A 25,186-nucleotide genomic window follows, 5' to 3' on the forward strand; every position below is an offset into this window, starting at 1 on the left:
CAGAGTGCCCCTACCCTGGTCTGAACCCAGTCACAGCTGGGGTGGGGCGGCCCAGCCAGGCCCGAACCCATCCCTGGCCCAAACCTGCTGAGGGAGGGGCGCCTATCCTGTGGCCCCAGCCCCAGAGCTGCTGCGGCGTGGAGAAGTGCCCCCCTCCCCAGGTGCTGCTGTGGTGGGAGAGACAGCTGGGGAGAGTCCTCTCGTGAGGATGTAGCCCCCGAGCACCCTCCTGCACCCCAAACCCCTCATCCCTGGCTCCCAACGTAGAGCTTTTACCCCCAGCTGGAGCCCTTAGCCCCTGCACCCAACCCTCTGCCCCAGCCTTGAGCCCCTTCCCACACTCCGAACCCCTCGGCCCCACCTCCACCACATGAATTTTATTATGTGCACCAATATGCAGGTGATGAGTCACACATCACCTGCATTTTGTTGCACATAACAAAATTCATTCCGCACATGAGGTGGAAAAATTAGAGGGACTGCTGCTCATACATTATGTTTTCTAGACTTTTAATCGTTTTTGTTGCTATTCTCTGGACTTTCTCCAATTTGTCCACATCTTTCCTGAAATGTGGCACTCAGAACGGGACACAATACTCCTAATTAGCATGGAGTAGAGTGGAAGAATTATTTCTCGTGTCTTGCTTCCAACACTCCTGCTAATACATCCCTAATACAGGAGTTAGGGAACTATTTGTTTATATATCCAGTGCAGGGTCAGTTAATAAACCTGCACCTGCAACTTTACACAGAAACCAGACAAGCTCGTTTGTTTGTTTTAACTATCAGAATGAACATAGTTGTGCATATTGCCAGTTGTATAGTTGGTACTGAAACCTCTATTTAAGATTACCAAGTCATCAGCCTGGCTAGGTGTGCTTTATACCGTTCAAGAATCACAAAGCAGTGTTAACACCAGCATACATGGACAGTTAGGGATTTCTCTTGCACAGAGGTATTCTCTGAGATAGAATTGACTGGCACCCTTCTCACAGCCCCCATTCTTGGGGACGTGGCTGACAAAAAAAGGATTCGCAAAAAGAAAAGGCGTACTTGTGGCACCTTAGAGACTAACAAATTTAAAAAATTTCCATACGGCTAAATTCAGTGCCTTGCATAATGACAGGTTTCAGAGTAGCAGCTGTGTTAGTCTGTAGTCTCTAAGGTGCCACAAGTCCTCCTTTTCTTTTTGCGAATACAGACTAACACGGCTGCTACTCTGAAAAAAAGGATTGTGGCAGGAGCACCATTGTGCACCAACAATCCCTAGCTGCCTGAATCTCTTTTTAGGGGGGCTATGCATTAAGTGCCATTTAGAGCATCTTTCAGGCTCCTCTAATTGGCTTCTTGGCACTGGACTGGGCTTGAGGATCAGGGGATTGCAAAGAAGGCTTACACCTACCTTTCTGATACTCCCCATCAAGCTTCAGCAGGCACCAAATTATTGGGCCTGGGGATCTGGCTTGATCTGTCCTCTGCAACGTATAAACTGTTGAACCCAGGAAATTCTTATGAGATTTTCACTGCAACAGTGAGACATTAAGACACAGGCTTGTTCTGATATTTATTTTTATGCTTTAGTATTGAATATTCTTGTCTGTTTTCCTGTGTAAGGAACTATCACTGCTGGAACGAGGCATGGATGGCAAGACCTGATCTTCCCGTTGGTTTTGGAGGATGGCAAGTCGTAGATAGTACTCCTCAAGAAAACAGTGATGGTAATCCTGCATGCAGTCTTTGTATTTTAGTCCTTAGACTGAAGTCAGTAGCTGTGGAGAAGATTTGGAGATGGATTTCTCATTCTCCCCCAATAGATATAAAAGCACCAATTATCTCAGTGGGCATAGAATTTGGCCAGAGGAAAACAAGACACTCTGTGCCATAATTCAGCCACTTTTGTTGGGTTAGGTGGTATGTACTTTATATAGTATTATGTATTAAAGACCAGCATTCCATATTCTGCAATACCAAAAGGTTTTGATGCAACCCATGTATAACCTTGACTTCTTTTAAGGCGGGGGGGGGGGGGGCTGCATATTGTTTCCCATTGAAAACATGTTCAAAGCAGAATTTCTGTGCATACTGATAGGAAGGATAGGAATTTTATAGTGGACATTACTTTGAAAAAAATCACAGGTGAGACATAGAAAATTTTGATGAAACCAAGGGCAGGTCTTCACTACCCACCGGATCGGCAGGTGGTGATTGATCTATCGGGGATCGATTTATCGCGTCTTGTCTAGACGTGATAAATCGCTCCCTGAATGCGCTCCCTGTCGACTCCGGAACTCCAGCTTGTAAGAGGTGGAAGTGGAGTCGACAGGGGAGCAACAGCGGTTGACTCGCCGCCATCCTCATGGCCAGATAAGTCAACCTTAGATACGCCGACTTCAGCTACGCTATTTGCGTAGCTGAAGTTGCGTATCTTAGGTCGACACCCCTCCACCAGTGTAGACCAGGGCAAACTTTATTTAATCAGATTTCTAAAGTGCCCTCACCATAGTATTTAGGTGTTGGTCCTACATTTTGATACTGATTGTTACAGGTTGAGACTTATTTACATCCCCCTTCAGTAAAGGAGTAGCCCTCTCCCTTCAGTCTCAGCAAGTGGCATAAGCTGAGCCCAGGGATGACTTCAAGGGTGGGGAGAGACTGTGGTATTTTCCACAGCATGGCCACCCAAAAGTCAAAGGGCTCAAGGAGAAAAATGGAGAAGTCATGGGATTCCGGATTTCCATGAGCCCTGTGACCAGCCTGCAAGCCAACTCATAGCACAGTGGAGTGAGGAAAGGACATGTGGAAGGGAAAGGTGCCTTATCCAAAGAACGTTGAAGCTAATGAAAGGACTCCAATTGCCTTCGCTGGAGTTTGGACCCAGCCCCAGGAACGTTAAATGTATTTGTGATAACAGAGCTGCCCTGTAGAAGAGTGAGAGGGGATGTAACGGTTTTAAACCAAGTATTTTGGGAGTATATAACATATGCCATAATGCTAATTTCTCTCTGTAAATTCCTGTGGCTGCATTCTCTAGATGGTAGAAAAAATGAAAATCCACTATTGCTGTTACATTTCTTAATTTCCTCCTCACTCAATTCAAAGATATATTCTTAAGACAGCGGCAGTCAGATGTTTCCTAGGTTCACACTCTGACAGACTGAGCTCCTCCAAGCTTGTCAGCTTTAACTCAAATCAGCTCATACTGAATGACATTTCCAGCACTTGAGGCTTATGCTAAACAGTGAAGCAAAAAGTGTGTCATTAAGGTGCCAACTGTTAGATAGCTTCAGATTTGGGACTGGATGGTTCACTGAGTTGGTAATAGAACATGGAGCCTTTCCTGTCTGGGTCAATTGTGGCTATAAGTTATTACAACATAAGTTGTTCTGTGGCCTTGAGCATGTGAAATGAGTTGATGCTATCAGTCCAGTTCCTAGCAAACAGGTCTCCATGTGGTAAAACTGGCATTAATTTGGCAGTTGCTGGCAATTCCAGCAGAGAAGAAACAACTGAATGACCTCGGAAGTAGTACCTATGGCTGAGGACTGAGGCATGCTGGTGGGGCAATATGGAAAACGTGGGGCAACGTGTCGGTGCTTTATCAGGGGCTAAACAGCGGACAAAGGGCCTGATTCAGCACTTAGTTACTCCAGTTTTGCACAGGTGTAACTCCACTGAAATCATGGTGAATAGGGACCGAGTTCTGTCAGTTCATCACCTTTCAGAAACTCCCAAATCACTTAAGAAAGGTGGATGGAAAACATCACTGTTTTCAAGTAAAAATCAGCGCCATGATCGTACCTTAGTTGAGTGTAGCATTTGTGGTGCATGCATGTGCACCTGTGGCAAGCTGAGGTTCGAACATCAGAAAACTAGAGTGGGGAAATATTGCGGGGCCTGGGAGAAGTGTGGCTTGAGTTCCATCCATAGCACTTGTAAAAGCTTTTTTCCCCCTCTCTTTAAATAACCTCAGACACTGAAGGCCTGATTCTGATTCTCTTATCACACTGAGTAGTACTTCACTCTGCAGGTAGTCTCACTGCAATCAGAGTTTGTCAGGGTAGCAGAATGAGGCCCTGAAAGTGGAAGGGAAGCAAAGTCTCCATTTTCATTAATGAACAGTTTTGTTGCTGCATCTCACACCTAGCACATGAGTCCAAAGACACCTGCAGTGCTGTACATGTACCAGGTATAATATGCTATCTTTGCAGTACAGATACCAGTGGAATATTACGCCCTCAGCAAAGGAGATAGGTTTTACCTAGTGTCATAAGCCCGACTATCTTTTTATTTCATGTACATTGGAATTGGAAAAGGTTCACAAAACAGCAACAAAAATGATTAGGGGTATGGAACGGCTGCTGTATGAGGAGAGATTAATAAGACTGGGACTTTTCAGCTTGGAAAAGAGATAACTAAAGGGGGATATGATAGAGGTCTATAAAATCATGACTGTGGAGGAAGTAAATAAGGAAGTGTTATTTACTCCTTCTCATAACACAAGAACTAGGGGTCACCAAATGAAATTAATAGGCAGCAGGTTTAAAACAAACAAAAGGAAGTATTTCTTCACACAACGCATAGTCAACCTGTGGAACTTCTTGCCAGAGGATGTTGAGAAGGCCAAGACTATAACAGGATTCAAAAAAGAACTAGATAAGTTCATGGAGGATAGATCCATCAATGTCTATTAGTCATGTTGGACAGGAATGGTGTCCTTAACCTCTGTTTGCCAGAAGCTGGGAATGGGCGACAAAGGATGGATCACTGAACCTGTTCTGTTCATTCCCTCTGGGGCACCTGGCATTGGCCACTGTCGGAAGACAGGATACTGGGCTAGATGGACCTTCGATCTGACCTAGTATGGCTGTTCTTAGGTTCTTATTTTAAGCGAATGGTTTTGGCTAGTTGTTTTTTCCCAATCTAGCACATTCTAGATATTAACTTTAACTAAAGATAAAGAGAACAAATTCAACCTTTTATTTCTCTTCCCCCTCTAATCTCAATTCAGGTATGTATAGATGTGGCCCTGCTTCCGTTCAAGCTATTAAACATGGTCATGTCTGCTTCCAGTTCGATGCGCCTTTTGTTTTTGCAGAGGTATGTACCTTAAAAAATAGTGTTTTGCGTGATTTAAATGGGACAGTAAGTCAGTCTCCAGGTATAATACATGGACTGCAATGTTATTTCCCATTAAAACTCATGTAAAATAGAAATCCTGTCATTATATTTAGATCAGTAGGTTTGATATGACACTTGTGAATGATAAAATTGATGAAGCACTGCTTGCCAAAGTAGTAATCAGAAGAAGTTGCTCCAGTTGAAATGAAACCCCAGTTACCAGAACAGCAGAGAAAGTTACTCGCTGCTTTCCATAACACAATCTGCATTGGCCCCTGCCTCTCATTAAGGACTGTAACAGCAGGCAGGCTCCCCGGCAGGCTCTGAAGCTCTGGGTGGTGGTGTAAGCTCTTTGGGCCAGGGCATGTATCTTCCTGTATGTGTTGACAGCCCCTAGCACATTGTGAGGCTCTATTAGAATGCAAAGTAATTGTGCTCCTGCTGAGACGGTGGGGCTCCTCAACTCAGGACAGTACCTTTACAAGCATCATGGAGACCAGACTTGCTGCCAGGATTTCTCAATCTTCAGAAATGTGTTATTAAATAGCTATTGATTGTTCAAAAGGACACAGTGGGCCAGATCCTCAGCAGGTGAAAATTGGCTCCAATGACTATACATGGAGCTACGTTGATTTACACTAGCTGAAGTTCTGGCCCTGCAACTGTACTAGGAAATCCATATGACAAGTGTATCTGACAGCTAGTTTAAAGTATTACCAAATTATCATTAACATTAAACCCTTTTTGGAAGTGTTTTGGGCCCCAGTCCAGGAAGGTGTTTAAACATGTGCTTAATTTTAAACATGCATCTTGTCCCGTTTAAATCAGTAGGACTTGGTGATTGTGTCATTGAGTCAAGGGGAAGATATATTGGCTTTAAACACAACAGAAGACGTAATGCTTTGTTATTTAATTTTATAGGTAAACAGTGATATTGTTTACTCAAAAGCAATGAAAGATGGGACCAGAGTGATTGAACACATTGATAAGACCCACATTGGGAAATTAATCGTGACCAAGGAAATTGGTAGTGATGGAACCAAGGACATTACTGAGCAGTACAAGTTCCAGGAAGGTAACTGACTGCACATGGCAAAATGAAGTGTTGTATATACGGATGTAGATTTTTCTTAAATAGGTCTCCTGTCATTTATATATAAACCTCTAGCAAGGTGGGTTCTCACACAGCTTTCTCCAAGTGGCGCATCTTAATTCCACCTCAAACATATTACACATCCTTCTGTAAGAACATCTCCTTAGGCTGTCGCTCAAAAACACCTTGGACAGGAGTTGCTATATCTGAAAACAGAGGATAACCATGGATGAATTTATTTAATTCAAAATAGGAGATTTTAAAAGTTGTTTTTCATCATCCACTTCAGAAGTGTGACAGTAGTGTGACCCTTAAGAGTAGTGGTGACTAGGGGTCAGCCCATCCTAGGTCACATGGCATGGCCCTTTAAAATTCTGGGAGGTTTTGAAGTATGCAAAGCCCTAGGAAATAAAACGTATTGGTGGAAAGAAAGTGACCCTAGAAATAAGTAGCATGTGGGAGAAAATCAGTTACTGTTTCTTTAAGGGCCTGCAAACAGGAATTTTGCAGAGTGGGTGAGGCAAGGCTCTTCTCTTACCCAACCAACTGGGGTGAGCTGAGAAAAGGGGACTAGCTCATTTTTCATCATCCACTACAGAAGGTCTGACACATCTTGGGTGACAGTAATTCCTTATGAGCTTCCTCCATGTCAAATACAGTATCTTGGTAAGTGCTTATTTTTTAACAAAAAAGGGATGAGTGTCACACAGCCCTACCACCCTGAGACTGTTTCCAGTGCTAAAAATTAAGTCCACTCGGCTGTGCCACATGTCTAGAATCAGATATCCTGAAAAGTAGGTAGTGTTCTTCCATCTTCTCTACTAATTTACTTTAGCAACACTCCCCCATTCATTTGTGATATTGGGGAAGCAGAGAAGGATCAAAATAACATTTTAATCCCAAATAAGCTGTTTTACCCAGGACTGCATGGTTGGAGTACAGAATTTTTGCTTTCTAAGTCCCACTGGTCAATTGAGTTTAGATTGATAATGAACCACAGTAATTATTATCTGACTATTGCTTCAAGTATTCACTTCTTATACTTCGCTATTCAGACAGTGTGATAGATCACCTACGTCATATGGTAGCATTTCTGCTCCATGACTGGATGATTCCCAAATCCACAAGCTATCAGGATGGCTCAATGAACACTTCAGCACAAATATTCAAGCAACTGCGTATGTGCATGAGTATTTGGAACATCTTGTTTTTCTGTGAACAAAAAATTCACAGAAAACAAATAAGGCAAATATCATTGAGTTGAATTTGCTATTTTTATTTTTAAAATTTGCAAGTGATTTTTTGTTTTTATTTGCAGTATTTGCCAATCTCTGACTGGTACCGTAGTTGGAAGTCCCAGCAAAGAGGCCAAGAACTGAATGGACATGAAGACTGAACTACCCTCTTACTCATAAATGTGGTCTCTTTAGTACAGATTTGAGGCACATTAGCTAGCCAGTTTGGTTGGGAAGCATGCATTACCCCTACCACTGCTCAAATTGTCCTCTACTTAGCTCCAGGTCTCCAGAAACCTAAGGGCCAGATCCTGAGATCATTAAGGTTAAGGGGAGTCTTTTCATTGACTAATGAGTTTAGATCTGGCCCATGATCTGGTAGTTTTTATAAGCGCTGAAGTAATTTAAGAAGAGAAATAATTTCAAAAGATTTGTAAAAGATTTTTTTAGGTGTTTGTTACTGCCATATACAAAACACCAATCTGGACCCTGGGAAAGTGGCATCATTATGAACCTGGTAATTAGGTTCTGTTGTTTCAGTTTTTTTAACATAATTTTCATCTTGTCCTAGGCACAGGAGAAGAGAGACTGGCCCTTGAGACAGCTCTGATGTATGGCATTAAAAAGGTTACCCAGGATACTATGGAACAGGCAGGGACCGATGTTGACATGGACTTTCAAGTGGAAAATGCAATACTTGGCAGTGACTTCAAAGTCACTGTAACTTTCAGAAACAACAGCCACACCCGTTACACTGCAACAGCCTATCTGTCTGGCAATATTGTGTTTTATACGGGTGTCACGAAGAATGAATTCAAGAGCCATACTTTTGATGTGACACTGGAACCCTTGGCATGTAAGAGGGGGAAAACTTTAAGCCTCAGCCTTTTGTTTCCTTTCTTATCTGTGTCTGCTGACGCCAGTGAAACTCCCTGTAGTGATAGGCCCAAATTACATAGCTGTGGATAGGGCCCTGGAATGGGAGTCAGGAAACCTGGGTTCTATTCCTGATTCTGCTGTGTATTTGCCCGTGACCTTACCCTCTGACCATCCACAATATGTGAAATGGGGATGATCATGCTTATCCACATTCAAAAAGTATTTTGAGTTCTACAGATTGAAAGTGCTGAATTATTAAATAAGTGATGAGGATTGTTATTATTTAATGAGAGAGAGAGAATGGGTCCAGGTGTTAAGCTGTAAGATGTCATTTTCACATCTTTGACCATCTTGTAAGTTCTCAAAAAGGAAAGGGAAAACTCTGGTTCTTCAGGTGGAGGTTACAATGACAAAATAAAAGCAAAATCTTTCTCTTATCTGAGAGAGCCCTACAAGAGAAGGGAAAAGAGTGGCACTGGGCGCACATCTGGCACAAGAGCCATCCTGCAGTTAGAGCGTAGGAGGGTTCAGGACAGGCTATGGGAATACAGTGTTAGGTGCATATTTATGGCAATCTAAAAAGGAACAGCATACATCCCCGGCTAGTGTGTGCTGCTGACCACAGCATATGTGCAAGCCAGTTGAGGGCACATTCCCTACCTGAGATACCATGCACTCTGCGAGGGTGTGCTGTGCTGCTGGTACCCTCTTTCTAGCCCTCTCTGGACTGTTAGGGAGAGATCCTGCCCTGTTGTTTGCCGGGGATAAAGGGTTCCCTATTATCCATTCTGCACGTCTTAGGGCACGATTTTTCCCCACAACTGTAAATTTCCATTTGGAGCTTATAAATCTCCATAAAATAATATGAATATATAATAATAATGAAAAATTAGAGATGGACCCTAATCAAAACTTTAGCTCCAATCTCATATGATGAGTCAATAGCTATTTGTTGGTTGTTTCTAACTCATCCGATTCATTTGTGAGTATTCAGTAATTGTTAATATACTTTCTCTCTGCCGCATTGAGTTGTTCCAACCAATTTTATTATAACAAGCACTTTTTAAAGTGCTTTGAATCAATTATTAAATGTCGGCTGTAAAGTTGTCAAACTTTATAAAAAATACCTGGCTAGCCATAAAAATAAATCAATTTCAGCTCTGGGCTAAACTCTCATTGGCAATCCAATTGCACCCCTATAACTGAGAGAAGAATTTAGCCATAATTTAGATGTTCAGTATAGATGTGCAAATATCTCAGCATTCCCTCTGTTTTCCAAGCTAAATTCCACAGGTCAGATTCAGCCCTGTGTTGAGGTTCCATGGAAGGCACCATGACTCTACTTAACAAAGAGATTTAATAATACAGTGGTGCTTGTTTGAATCCTCTGCACGAAGGTGAATTTACTAGGATACGTTTACAGCCACAGTGCTCATTTTTGCTAAGCTGTGGCTATGGTACATAAAACTGCTATGGAATGTTTTCATAAATTCCAAATTCTAGTGACTGATGATGATGAGTGAATTTAGACTGGGCCTCCATCTAGAATAAGCAGCATACCAGGGAGAAATCACTAGGGTTGCCAACAGTCCATTATTATAAGGGACATACTGTATTTTTTCATCTCTGTACAACAAGATTGGGAGTTGCTGATTGTTGCAAAAAGCAGCAAGAAATAGCCCTGGTGAATGTAGGTGAGTACTGCTGCTTATTAATTATTATTATTATTATTAATAATAATAATGTCAGGAGGATGGGTGGGGTGAGGGTACTAAGAAAACAGTCCTTTATTTTTTAAATAGAATGTTAGCAACTCTCGGAATCATCTTAACGTATTTTGAGAAATGGGAGCAGAATTTGTAGGTTTAGTGAAATAGCAAGAAGTGTGTGTGTGTATTTTGAAGATAATAGAATATCACTATATGATCAAAATGCGTCAAAGGCATTCTTTCTAGACTACACTGCTGAAAGGAGCAAAATAAGTTTTCAAACAGAAACTGGATGTGTGATTTTTCAGAATAATGATTAAAGGAACTGTATGGGTTGAAAACATCTTTGAGGATTTGAATAGCTTAAACCTGCCAGTGCCTTCAAAGGTGCTATTGCTTCCACTCAGTTATATTTAGCTTTCCCTGTCTTTTTGAAAGGCTGCTAGGCAGCTCAGTTTTGTGTCTCCCTGGGCTTTCCCGGGCACAGTAAGTTGTATTGGCATCTTACCAGCATACCCGCTGCAGAAATGAGATTCCATTATTCTTTTTTCTCAGTGATTAAATTTAATCTGAAACGTTTCTCTTTTTTCCATTGTAAAATAAATTCCATTTCTAGTACAACAAATATTTTTTACACAGATAAAAAACACCTAGTCTTGATTATAATTAAAGATTTGAGATATGATGAGAAATTCATTTACAGGAGATGGGACCACATCAAAAAAATTCCAGGCTGGCCTGGTGAATCTAGTTCAGGTGGTCATCATAGGAATGGCTTTGAAACCCACTCTAGGAACCCATTTTGATGTAGGTGGCTCAAGAGTGGAAAGAGGTAAATGTGATTTACCCAGTTTGAATTCAATTTCATGGGTGTTTGTACAGTGCCAAGCATACTGGGGGTCTAGTCCAGCATGACTCTGAGGTTCCTAGGTGCTCCGATAAAACAAATGAATAATAAGTGGGTGGGAAATCTTGATATTTTTTACTAATGTTGGAAAAACTAGACTGGAGTTTGCTCAGGCAAGGAATCCAAGATACATATTGTGACTGATCGCCTCCTAGATGATCTATGTGAGCTTCTGCACATTGAATTCTAACACCGTTGCTGGACTGAGAGTTGCCGTTCAATACAGTTAAAATCAATGATTCTCTGCATCTCAACATTCCAGCCCAGGGAGCTATTCTTTTCAATAATGATCATCCAGGACCAGAGTGACAGCTCTCAAGGGAGCGGGGTAGTGCTTGTCCCTTTGCCCTGTGGTGCATGTAGTGTTGAGGTAGGTCAACAGCGGGCATCAGCAATGAGCCCTGCACTGAGGAACAGGAAACCTTGCCAGTAGCACTGTGTGCATTCACACCTCCAATTGGCTGCTGTTACCGCCTGCATGGGTACCCCTCAAAAATAAGTGGAAGGGGTATGGGAACGAAGTAGAGAAGTAAACATTTAGAGGAAGATTCTCCAAGGGCATTTCAGCACCTCACTGTCCCATTAAAAGCCCATGGGAGTCATTTAGTACATCTTGTTTATATTATGGTAGTGCCTCTGAGCCCCAGTCAAGGATCAGGGCTTCGTTATGCTGGGCACTGTCCAGACATGTAACAAAGAAGATAGTCCCTGTCCCAGACAGCTCAATCTTAAATGACAGGTGGTGCACAAGAGGAGGACAAAGGTAATATACGAAGAAAGTTGTAGCAGAAAAAGAGGCATTGCAGCTTTTGTCTGACTACCTAACTCCCATTTGTGCCTTTGACAGTCTCTTCAGTGGAGGCAAATCTGTACCGTGTCTGCAGGGCATCAGCAGGACTGAAAGTAATAACTGGTAACTATACTGCTTTCAAGCTTCAGTTTTATTGTGTGCGTTTGTTTTTCCTCCCATCAGATAAAATTTCTGAGGTCTTAATCAAATCAAGTGAGTACATGAGTCAGCTGCTGGAACAGGCCTCTTTGCACTTCTTCGTCACAGCACGTCTCAATGAAACGAAAAAGATTCTGGCCAAGCAGAAGACCTCTGTACTGCAAATCCCCAAGCTGCACATCAAGGTCAGTTTCAGGAATGCAACAAAGGAACCTAGCAACTATCCTGAGTTCAGGATACATTCTGCATCACCGTCACACAGACCTCTACTACGTATATCTATAGGTTGGGCCAGCACTTAGGTGGCTAACCTGGGGGTCTTTTTTCAAACAAATTTAAAAGCTAATGTTATAAACAACTTAAAACAGAGTCATATATAAAAATAAGTAGAGTTGATTGCATCACCTCTAGTTCGGTTGCCTCATGCTTCCCACTCGGACCCTGTTTTCCGTTGCTTATAACTTTGCCAGATTTTAACGTTTTGGCTGAAGTTTTCCATGTTGGTGTGTGCTTGAGGCTGAATTTATTTGTTGTTTTTTGAAAGGCTCAGCAAAAATGAAGAAAATATGTTTTGCGCATGTTAAACATATTCTTACAACTGTTTTGTTAAGGTCTAGCACTTCCATGCTTTGGAGAAGGGACTTGAAATTTGGTAGGGACATCACCTTGATGTCAGGGATGGGCCTTTTGCCATCCCCAGGAAAATTCACCCAAGCAGGCAAAAGTTATGAGCCTCTGAAAACTCTCATGAAATACGAAAGTGTCACTATGGTCTAATTAGAGAATGTAACTGATTATCAGTATGGTCTTCAGAGAGGATTCTGTTTTACGGAGCATCTCCTAGAGAAAACCAACAAGTCAAATTAACTTCACTTATCTTCAGTAGCCAAATTTAAAAAATGTATAATCCTGTATCTTCAGTATTCAGACAGAACCTCTGACACAAAATCCCCAGGTTAAGCTCCAAAATAGCTTATTCACCCTCCTTTGTTGTGATGAAAGAATAATTAATGAAAGCGATAGGTTTTAGCCCAGTAACCATCTATTCTATAAACAATAAAAGCTTACGGTGACCTGCAAAGGGTAAAAAAAAAATAAATTCGTTTTGTGCCCTATTTGCTGCTTTGTCATGTACAAAGGTGTCCTGCTTTTTGTTTTGTTTTTCTTCTTTTAAGTGCATGTAAGATAGAGGTGATAGGGACTTCTGCTCAGTTTTAATTTTAGAAATGTGAGCAATGCAAATCTCGTCTTCCTGAACTTTCTTGGGAGACTTTGATATGTGAATTGGGTGACTACTTAATCCTTAAGTAAGGGGAAAGGGTGAAAAATACTATTCCCCATATGTCTTCATATATACATCTTGATCTTTCTATGTCCGACTAAAAGATCATTGGAATTAACCAATTAATGTGGAAAATATACCTCTTTCAAATTTAGCTTGAAGCCAGGTCTCAATAAGAAGTGTGCTAAGGTGAAATTATGCTCAGTTACATCTGTGTAAACCCAGAATAACTCAATTCTTATGGAGTTAAGTGCTTTTGATCACAGGAGTTAAGTAAATTAGGTGCCCAACTTCCATTGATTTCAAATCAATTTTGAAAATCTTACTAGGGGCCTGCCTGCAACTTTAGGCACTTTTGACATTTTGATCCTAAACGCCTTATCCTGTACCACTGAAGTCAGTGGGAGTCTTACCTTTTACTATTTCAGGGTGGGGATGATCAATCCCTAAGTGAGGATATCAGGATTTGGCCCATAGCAATCTCTTAAACTATTAAAAGTAATGTTAAAAACAAAGTACTACTGACTAGAATTGGTCAGTGAAGTGGTATTTATCCCCAGTGGAAAACTTCTGAGTTTTTGTCAACTCCTCCCGCCCGCACCAAGTGTTGATGGAGCAGGGGGTAGCTAGAGTTTTTACTTAAAGGGCTTTTGTTTTTTCATTGAAAAAACAATTTTGGATGGGAGGAGTGGGGTGTGATGGGTTGGATCACAGAAACCCCCTTGGGGCTCCAACTGATGTGCCAAAACTGCTTCTGCTCCTGCTTTCCTGCCCTGGCAGCTTGGGACTTCAGAGCCTGGCCTGGTTTGAGCCAGACCCGCTAGCCTGCTGCAAACCCAGACCCAAGCGTGAACCACATCCCCTAACAGCTGTAGGCTTAATTGAAAGCAGCTTAAGAAGTGTTCCTGTCTTTAACACTCAGATGCCCAACTCCCAGTGGGGTCCAAACCCCAAATAAATTAGTTTTACCCTGTATAAAGCTTATACAGGGTAAACTCAAATTGTTCGCCCTCTATAACACTGATAGAGAGAGAGATGCACAGCTGTTTCCCGCATCTCCCCCTTTCCCCCCCCCCAGGTATTAATACATACTCTGGGTTAATTAATAAGTAAAAAATAATTTGATTAAATACAGAAAGTAGGATTTAAGTGGTTCCAAGTAGTAACAGACAGAACAAAGTGAATTACCAAGCAAAATAAAACAGAACGTGCAAGTCTATGTCTAATACAGTAAGAAAATTGAATACCGATAAAACCTCACCTGCAGAGGAATTCCAGTAAGCTAGCTTTCACAGACTAGTCTCCTTCTAGTCTGGGTCCAGCAATCACTCACACCCCCTGTAGTTACTGTCCTTTGTTCCAGTTTCTTTCAGGTATCCTGGGGGGTGGAGAGTCTATTTCTTGTGCCAGCTGAAGACCAAATGGAGGGGTCTCCCAGGGGTTTAAATAGACTCTCTCTTGTGGGTAGATACCCCTCCTTCCTGCTGTATAGAATTCCAGCTATAAGATGGAGTTTTGGAGTCACATAGGCAAGTCACACGTTCATGCATGACTCAGAACTTACAGGTAGCAGCCATGGTTCACATGCTACCTTGAACGTCCTCATGTAGACTTCTTCTGTGGATTGGAGCCTTCCAAGATCCCTTTTCTGTTAAGTGCTTCTTGATTGGGCACTTAACTTGTAAATTCCTTTCTAAAGAAGCTGACCAAATGCTTTACTAAGGCTACTTAAAAATCAAGCAAGTATACAGCCAATATTCATTACTTCAAATACAAAAATGATACATGCACACAAATAGAATTAATAGATTCAGTAGATCATAACCTTTACAGAGATATGTTACATGGCATATGTAGCATAAAACATATTGCAGTTATGTCATATATACATCCATAAGCAGATTTCCATAAAGCCTTATGGGGTGCACTGTCACAGGGGGGACTCGATGAAAACTTGTCTGTACCACTAACATCAATTTGAAGATGTAAGAGGGTCTTTTTGACTGGACTGTCACAAATGTGGCTATTAGTGCTATCATTGCACATCAGCCATGTGGTGTTATACACGCAGTGTTTTACCTCATCTGTGCTTCATCCATTTCCTATTCTTATATACAGGGGGTTTTGAGAACAACCAAATAGAAAGGTTATATACAGAGAACAGGCTGAGCTGGAGTTCCCTCCAGAGCATTAAAGAGGAGTGCAAAAGAATGGAAAGCTGTGCACAAGCCCTTAGAGGATCCTGAGTGACACAAACCAGCGCTCCTAATTTTATACTATGGAATAGGGGAAAATATTTCAATAGTCCATTCTGGAGTGTCTAATCACCAGAGTGAGAAAAGGGACTAGATAAATAGCACCAGGAGCATTTTCTTCCCAGGGGCACCTGCTTTCTCCTGGGAACACTTCCTACACCGGGAGCTGAGACAGAAAGAGGAAATGGGCTTGGAGTAGGATCAACTACCCCAACTCTTAATTTATGATGGATTTCTCAGGAAGCTGCTTAAGCCAGCTTTGTGCTGCTCAGACCCAAGAATTGGACCTGAAGGAAGTGAAACCCCTTTTCTAATTCCAAGTTCCACCCCACTCTGCTGGCTGGTCTTACAGCCACAAGTTTGCATATTCCTACAGAGCCTAGTACTTTTTTTTAAGTCAAATTAAAAAATGGAAGACCCTGCACACACACACACATCATGATAGTGCTGTTATAGACAAGGGGCTGTGCACAATTTCATGCATTGCCTGAAGAAAGCAGAGTTGTTAAAACAAACAAGATCCCACTCTTCATCCTCTATCATTCACGAACCCTATGATTTGGAGTGCTGAACATCCACCCCAAGAAGTGCATGGAAGGTGGGGACACACTTTGTCTCCCAACTGTGATGTAATCAGAGGTCCCCCTACCAGTCCAGCATTAAGGAGATCCTCAGAAGTGACAAGGAAGAAAAGGTTTCACAGTAATAGCCGTGTTAGTCTGTATTCGCAAAAAGAAAAGGAGTACTTGTGGCACCTTAGAGACTAACCAATTTATTTGAGCATGAGCTTTCGTGAGCTACAGCTCACTTCATCGGAAGAAAAGGCTGTTTCAGTCTGGAAGCCAGTATGCCAGGGACAGTGGGAATGAGCATAGTGTAAGAACAGCAATAGAATAGAATGAGATCTACAGGGTTTCTTTCTGTCCAGTACCTCAATACAAAATCCTCTTCGTAATACTCAAGGCCCCTAACTTAGCCATCATACATAAAAAAAGTCTTGTCTCTTATTGTGCTTTAATAGACCTGTATGCATTACTCCATTTTAATTGTATAGCAGGTCCTTCTGTGGTTCTCTTATCCTCATTAGCAGACATGTTATGAAATCTTCCTGGACAGATTGTGTGCAGAAGCGAGGTGAAGCTTGGCACTTCTCTCGCGCTTTTTCCGCCTCAGCATACTTCTGTCTCAGAATACAGCAACGTTCACTGTGGGGAAACCCACATTTAAACCAGTGAAACATTTGCCTAGTCATTGTATCCACTGCAATAAAGAATGCAGTGAATGGCCAGTCACCCCAGCGGCATCTAGGTATTTTAACTAGTTTTGATTTGTAAAGAGGTGAGCACCAAGAAAAGAAACACTGTTCCAAATGTTGGGGGGCATGGGGCGGGGAGGGTTGTAGTCTTCTCTGTGCATGACCAAGCCCAAGAAACTAATAGCTCACTTTACATTGTTTCGGTCTCAAAAAGCCATCCGTACAAACACACATTTTGTTAAATGTGCATTTAACAACTGAGACTTTGCATGCCAAGATTTTATAATTTTCTGCTTATTATCTACATCCTTCCCTTGTTTTGTAGGTTCCTGGAGAGAAGGTAGTTGGTAAGGAAATGTCTGTGATAGTAGAATTCACCAACCCACTGAACCAAAAGCTTGTGAATGTCTTGGTACGTCTCGATGGACCTGGCTTACTGAGGACAACCACAAAAATGTTCAGGTAGGGAAGAGCGTGGAAATAATGGGCTGTTCATTCCCTTCTCCCATATGGGATTTAGCTCAAAATAACTATCCTTGTGGATCTATGTACTGTAATTCAAGCATATGCTTCTTATTCTAAGGATCTGTAATGGATGGAGGGGGAGTAACAGATGGAAGAGGTCAGTCTGTCACTGTGAAGGTTACTAGAGGGTTTTGGTAGTTGGGAAGTGGCTTTGGAGAAGTTGGCGGTGTGGGTAACTGCAAACTCTATTATTCTTTTATTTTTCATCTTTGTGTCATATCTAATCTCTGCCTCAACTACTCAGCCACATATTGCCCACTACAAGGTGTGTGGTAAAACCATAAATAAGACCTGCTTTTTAGGGAGGGTGTTCCAAAAAGGGATTTCCCCCTCCCATTGATTCAGAGCAAGATTTTAAAAGATTCAGATAGCTGCTTTTGAAAATCCCTGTATGCACCTATGTGAATCTAAATACCTTTTAAAAAATATCTGTCTCTATGGGTCTGATGGTGAAACAGCAGAGCATGGAGGGGATCACTGTGTTGAACATAGGAGTAAGTAACTGTGATCCTACAGCATCCCTAAATAGGTCTATCCTGAAATGCAGGGGCCTGGTGCAGGATGACCTCAAGTGTGAGAAACAGGAAAGTCTTATGTTGTTGGCCAATGTTTTGTTTCATTTATAGAGAATCTCATCACTGGCACAGCTGCTCCCAGACATAAGGGCTACATTTTCCAGAACTCACATTACATTTGAGTGTGATGTGGTGTGTGTGTGAAAACAGTAGAACTGTGTGTGCATAAAAGATTTTTGGATGCAAGTCTTATTTGCATGCACAAGTTCTGCTGTTGGCACGCAGTATTAGGTACTGAAATTTAGAAGCTGGATTGAGGCCCTGGTTCCTTTGAAAAATTGGCCTAATTCAGCAGTAGCATAAATGATAGCATATTTGCACATCGGCGATCTGATTCTGATCACACTTGGACTGATGTAAAAATTATTGGCATCAGATCCTGGATTTGAGTTGGGTAGAAAATAGGTGTTAAAGGGCACTGGACAATGTGTAACATGCACTACAGTTTAAGGCATGACTGAATTTGGCTCAGGATCTTCCACAGGGCTATCCCAGTTTTGAAACTGGCCTTAATTATTAGGGAATCATTGTTTTGCAGCCCTTCTTATTCTAAAAGCTATGGCTGACTGTTCTCACCTTCAGGGAAGTGAGAGTTGTCAGGTGCATCCAAAGAAAGGGAGTTATCAGGAAACATGGTCAATCAAGTGGATACTTTGCTTTCTTCAAGTCACAGCTTCCCCCCCTCCCTCTTTAAGATAATGTCCTAGGACTTATTTAAAAATGGGGAATGATTAGCTGTGTCATTTGGAGATTTCATTTTAACTTTCCTTGGATGGATAAAGGCTGCAGGTTATGCACACAGGGGACAGACCATGGGTAGTTGTAGTTTATTTAAATAATAATCCCATTTGTCTCTATGTATTCAAGCTGATAAATGGCTGCAGTGTGTTGACAGCTCAGCACATTATTTAGAATCATTCATCACTAAGTTCACTCCCAGGCAAATATAATTAGGGCAGTTTGACTTCATTTGCAAAAAAGGTTAGTCAGTTGGTTTTCTGGGGTTTGTTTTTTTTTTCATCTCTATCCATCACTGGACCATCTCGGATTGGCGGTGGTCCCTTTGGTCTCTTGTAATTAGTTATTGTTTGGGGAGGGAGGTATTGAGGAGGATAAGAATTTAGAAATGGCTATAAATGCTCTCGTATTTTTACAGTACTGACATATATATGGTTTGAGACAACAGGCAATGTGGTCCAGTGGCTAGAGCACTGGGCTGGGAGTCAGGAGACCAGGTTGTTTTTCCTGCCTCTGTCCATTGACCTAGGCATGTCACAGGGCTATATATTGATGCTTAGCCATGGGCCTGAGTAGGGAAAGGAGTACGATTTGTGCAAACGCCTTTGACAGTTGCAGCCCCTGTAGTTGGGGGTATTGCCTTTGTACATCTCAAAGCTAACAACTGGCCACACAATTAACTGCATTATTAAAACGATTTAGGACCAGCCCATATTCAGATCCTCCTTCAAGTCGCTTTACCCTTTTCCAAAGCTCTGAGCTTGAATTAAAGGTGATGGAGGTGAGGAAGGATGGTTTAGTGCATAGGACAGTAGATTGGGACACAGGAGATCAGGATTCAATTCCCAATTTAGCCACAGCCTCTTTGTGGTCCTTGGCCAAGTAATTTAATCTACCTTGTGCCATCTGTACAATGAGGATAACAGCACTTCCCTAACTTCACAGGGCTGGTGTGAGGATAAATACATTAATGGCCACAAGACATTCAGTTGCAGTGAGGACAAGGTCATGTAAATACCTCAAGAGTGAACATACCAGCTAGAGGCCTGATACAAAGCCCATTTAAATCAATAGGAGTCTATTTATTTAAATGTGCTTTGAAAAGTTGATTTGTAGAGCCTGATCAGAGAGATCTAGTGCATGTGGAATGGCAAATTTAGGGTAATAAAAATCTCCAAATTCCATTTGTACTAAGATCGTACCTACAACAAGCATTGCATAAGAAGAAAAGTTTATAGTGTCAGTACACAGGCCAGAGCCTCAGCTGGTGTAGCTCTACTGACTTTGTTAGAGTTATGGGTAATATTTTCAAAAGAACCCGATTGACTCAGAAGCCAAAGTCCCATTGAGAGTCAATGAAACATAGATTCTTGAAACTTTAATCTTATGACAATTTACATGAGCTGAGGATCTGGCCCATGTCTGAAAATATATAACAAACAGTTGCTCTACCTAAAGGATCATGTAATGCCTTAATTGCTTCCCACATTGGAGATGTCTTTCTCTCTCTCTCACGCACACAGAACTAATGGCATTTTAACTGGCACCATCATCTAAGTCATGTAATTCACTGTTCTGCCATCGTAAGTTTGTATTTGGTGAAGAGTCAGTTATAGGAGGACAGGTTGCACATACTTCATAAGGAACCAAAAACAAAATAAAAAAAGGAATTTGCTAAGAGCAGTTTGCATATATTCTCTTCAAAACAGCGTGCTTTGGTTTTTTGCAGGGTGCAGGCCTTAAAGCTGCTCCAAAGTATTTTTGTGCTGAGCCTGGGACTTACTCAAGAAATCCCCATCACAACCTTGGCTTTCCCCTGCCTTGAACCTAGTGTAGTCAGTTACATCTCTGCAGTGTAAAATGTTACCAAATCTGTCTTCTGCTTTTACTTACCTCATGGTAGTAAGCCACCTTGCACTCACTCTGTTCAGATGGTTACACAGAAGAGAGAATCAGGCCCCACATCACTATAACCTCACAATCCAGAAGTGTGCAGTTCATAATCCTCTTCCTTACTGCTAAAGGAAACAGTCTTTGTTTTTATAAATACCTAGCTCACATCCTCCATTGGTTCCATTAAGCAGGCTGCATTCCCCTAAACACAGTCAGTCAATACCAATTATCTGTACACTGGACAGGGAGAAGGCTGTGAAACGGCCTAAAAAACACAAACTCAATACAAGTGGCTGTCTGTGGGACTTAAACCTTAGCATAAAATTGAAAATCAACAGTACAAAGTGCAGTTTGTTGATACTATAAGCAATCAGGAGCCATACATAATGGAACATTGCAACTGCTAACAGCAGGACTCATAACATTTCAGCTTGTTTTCATGGACACAAGGAAGTGATCTTTAAAAGTAGACAATGACAAGATGCTCTCTGAGTACTGCAGTGTGAGCTGGCAGAGTGTTTCAATTCCCCATCACCACTCCTCCTGCTGGATATTTCTGAATGAAGAATGGTTTGATGTACATTAGGGTGGGCAAACTTTTTGGTCTGAGGGTCACAGTGGGGTTGCGCAACTGTATGGAGGGCCAGGTAGGGAAGGCTGCCCCTCCCCAAACAGCCCAGCCCCTATCGGGCCCCCCCCTCAGAACCCCAGACCCATCCAACCCCCCTGCTCCTTGACCACCACCTCCAGGACCTCCCCCCCTGCTCCCTGTCCCCTGACTGCCATGACCCCTATCCACACCCCCATCCCCTGACTGCCCCCCCTGAACCTCCAATCCATCCAACCCCCCTGCTCCCTGTGGCAGGCCAGAGCGCTGGCAGCGCAACGAGGTGAGGCTGCAGGGGAGCGGGGACAGCAGGGGAGGGGACAGGGGCTAACCTCCCCAGCCAGGAGCTCAAAGGATGCTAAAATGAATACACATTCCTTGAGCCACCTAAGAGACTAGGTGAAATCCTGGCCCCATTGAAGTCAATGGTAAGACATCCATTGATTTCAGTGAGGGCAGGTTTCACCCAAAACTTAAAATTGAGCTGAAAGACTAAGTTTATACTAAAGCTCAGAATTTTGAGCACGATTTCTTGGAAACACTGACTAATGGATCACATTCTCTGCTGTTGCAGGTCAGTGTAGCCACCTTGTCTTCGATGCAGTTTTGCCCATTTACACCAGCAGAGCATCTGATGCATTGAAGATAAGGGCCACCAGTATCCTATGGGATTGACAGAAGCTATGAATTTAAAAGAGGGGCAAATGTAAATTGAATAGCTGGACAAACTTCCTCCTAGTCAGATCTATTTGACTGAGAAATAGACTCCCAAAGGAAGCATGGGAAATTTTAAAATTGGATTGGAAAAAAAGCCTAGAAAAGTGTATTGTAAGAACAATTTGGCAATGGCCAGGAGATGGGAGCAGTATGAAAACAAATGTAGGTTAGACTTCAGATTCTGTATCAGGGAGAGATTTCTCACCCTGCCAATCTGTCAAAATATTGATATTTTGCTTTATAACTGCAGGGAAATTCCAAAGAATTCTACTTTGACCTGGGAAGAAAAAAGTTTTCCAAGACAAGCTGGCATTCGAAAGCTAATTGCAAGCCTGAATTGTGATGCCCTACGACATGTCTATGGAGAGCTAGACCTAGAGGTTGAAAGGAAACCACTCATGTGAACAAGACTTTACTTCTTTAGTCTTTCATTTGTCTGTGTTTATAGGGGAAAAACAGTTCAGAAATATTTTCAGCTCTCATTGTCCTAGAGATCCAAATACATTTACATGTCAATGAAGCAAAGTAACAGAACACACCAGGGAGGGTTGGGAATGCATTTATTTGGTTATGAGCATTCCAAATTAAGATAATACTAGTTAAGGCAACTTCAGGCCATATTACTCTTCTAGTTCACGTGAATGTATACCCCTTTGCATTGGTACTGGAAGGGAGAAGGTTCCATTCTCCAAAACACTCTGAACTTTAGTTTTAATTAGAGCTTGATATTTCAGTGAACAAAAACTTATGAACTCATATGGTAAAAGATGGTTTATGTAACCTAAGGGGTTGCTTTATCTTGTGGTGGTAACGTTTCCAAATTCACACAGCAGCTCACTTTGTTGAAAGGATTTATCAGGGTTTGGTACCTCAAAGCTGCTGCCAATTAGCACTCTGCTATGCCCTCTTGCTGTGTCCCCCACTCTGTCTGCTGCTAGTGCACTGTCCCTCTCATTTGTCCCTAGGCTACCATATCTCTGCCCAGGGATCAGTGCACCAAGCTCCCAGTTCATTAGTCAAAACCTTTCACCTCTGTTTAAAGGCTTCTGTCTTGCCACATCTACCTTCTCTCCTTACCACACTTAGTAGGGCCCTTATTATTCCTTCGTTCCATGTGTGTAGAAGACAGCTGGTGCTGACAGAAGGTGTTCCATGCCCCTTTATGGAGTTCAGGCTCCACAGACCTGGAAAGTGGGCAACTAGGGATAGAAAGGTGTGGACAGGCAGCAGGCTGGGAGTCTCTGGGAGGAGTAGAATCCAAACCCACAAAGGAAGCAAGTGCAAATGAATAAGTCCTCTCTGTGCTGTGGAACCTTTCAGGATGGTTCAAGAGGCAGCTGTAATCAGGTGAGCTCCTGGTATCTTGGTTTTTGCAGGAGCAGCATTCATTAGCTAATAGGAGCCAGTGGGGCTGAGCATGGCAGATGCCCCTTAGTTTTGGGAGAACTCCCAATGAAGATTGGCACAGATCTCTGGGTAGTCCCAGGGTAGAGGATGGAATCATAGCTTCTTCCAGGGGGAGGGTACAGCCACATCCCCTGAGAGATGTAAAGGAGAGAAGACGCTGAAATCAGGCTTTAGAGTTTCCAACTTATTCCTGCATAAGGAAGAAATGAGAAGCCTGGGGTCCCATTCTAAGACTGATCCCACCCATTGACCCATTGTCAGTCTGACCCAGACTGACATTTCTATGGATTCCATTCTCACCATTCTTCTTGCACCCCTGCTACTCAGCTGAAAGGGAGGTACTTCCTGGCATGTTCTGTGTAATGGTGGGGCTCTCAGGGATGCTGATGGGACTTAGTGCTGCCACTGATACTGAGCCATATTAAGATTTTTCTAGGGGATTTGAATTTTACTCCTAAATACACATTTCCTCCCCAACCCCAAAACATACCTTGTTTCCCTGTGTGTATTATGAATGCCTACTGAAATACTTCACAGCATTTTATTCATTATAAAACAAGTTGCGGGGGGGAGGGAGAGGGATGGGTCTCAAATTATTCTGCATCTGCAGTAAAAACCTTTGCTTGCCAAGCTGTCGAGATTTACTGTATGGAAAAGAACACAGCCCATGCTAACAAACGGCATGTGTGGGATACTTCATCATTTTAAAGGGAGATGAGAGGAAGCGGGTACAAACCTCACATCTATTAAATAATATAGCTTTACTGTGCAGTTTATAGGTGACATGTTATCTGATCAACGAGAGAAAGACGCTTTGCCTTAACCTCTCCAGTCCCATGCTCCTCTTCTTTCTCCATGATGTCTCCCCTCCCCACACTCACAGAGCCTCTACCCAGGTAAAAGTAATTTCTTTAGGACAAGTAAGTGCAGAAATTCTCTCAAGGACAGGCAGCTACCTAGGGGAGAGATGGCTTGCTTTTTTGTTAGAGTATATGGGACAAATTTTCAAACAGAGACACAAGTTGCACTTACAAAATTTTTATGTATACCTCATACTACAGTGCTGGGTATGGGACAGAAAGATAAGTACCCATTGCCTGCCTAAGTGGGCATGTTCACATGGGGAATGGGTAGGCGTATACCTAAAGAGTACCTGTTAGCACCTGGGCTTTAATGCAGCTGTGTTCACACAGGGTTTTGCCAGCTCAATTTACATTACCTCATTTGAAAATTTGTCCTTACTTGTCCAAAGGCTCTCAAGAAGCCCTCTGTGTTTAGCAGTTAACAGCATGCTGAAAATGCATTACAGCAAATTATGTTTAATGATCATATGTTCCTTGCTCAATTCTACAGTATCTAATACAAAATATCCACATTTTGCTACTGAGTATAAATCTGCTTGCTTCTGTGCATTTTTAATTAGAACATAATAAAAACTTTAAAATAAAGCCAGTCTGATTATGCAATAGAGCTCATAGCCTGTGTTTTGTATCTTGAACTATCATATCTCCTACAATCCAGTAATATAGTACACTACTTGCAGCATCTGTTAAGGGGTTAAAAAAATACATACAACTGGGAAAGCAGAAGGCTGCTTAAGAAACACATCAATAAGAAACTCCTCTGATACCAAGGAAAAAGCCCTTTACTTAAAATGTTTTCCCAGGGCCATTGTGACTATTATAGCCACTGCTTTGCTCCCTGGTTTATCAGCTGAGTACCCAATATATTTATCCAGCAAGGAAGTTAACTTTTGCAGGACAGATCACAGTGACAGCAGAAAGACTCCATGGACTTCCCTGGTGTCCGAAACCCTTTAAATGGCCAATATTCTTTGAATGAAACCTCACAAACATCCCAGCTTCTAAAATAGGCACCTTTTAGCTAAATATACACTTAGCACTGTACAAACATTAAGCTACACAATATCCCTGGAAGGCAGGCAAGTATTATTCCCAATTTACAGAGCTATAAAGTGAAGCGAAGATGTTCAGTGGTTTGACTAGCGTCTAAGGCAGACTCAAGACTACAAGAACTCTTAG

At 42.1% G+C, this 25,186-nt stretch overlaps 1 protein-coding gene across 1 annotated transcript in view; it reads left to right on the plus strand.

The window, feature by feature from the left end:
* F13A1 (coagulation factor XIII A chain) overlaps positions 1–24,619 on the plus strand; it is an 88,708-nt gene extending 64,089 nt beyond the window's left edge. The window contains exons 9-15 of the mRNA XM_077810680.1: positions 1,615–1,718; positions 5,009–5,097; positions 6,040–6,193; positions 8,018–8,302; positions 11,915–12,075; positions 17,008–17,144; positions 21,988–24,619. Of these exons, the coding sequence (XP_077666806.1) occupies positions 1,615–1,718; positions 5,009–5,097; positions 6,040–6,193; positions 8,018–8,302; positions 11,915–12,075; positions 17,008–17,144; positions 21,988–22,141 (1,084 nt within the window). The 3' untranslated portion in view covers positions 22,142–24,619. The remainder of the gene's footprint in view (positions 1–1,614; positions 1,719–5,008; positions 5,098–6,039; positions 6,194–8,017; positions 8,303–11,914; positions 12,076–17,007; positions 17,145–21,987) is intronic.
* Positions 24,620–25,186: the final 567 nt, after the last annotated feature.

This window comes from Eretmochelys imbricata, chromosome 2 (genome assembly GCF_965152235.1).
Source record: "Eretmochelys imbricata isolate rEreImb1 chromosome 2, rEreImb1.hap1, whole genome shotgun sequence".
Lineage (NCBI taxonomy): Eukaryota > Metazoa > Chordata > Testudines > Cheloniidae > Eretmochelys > Eretmochelys imbricata.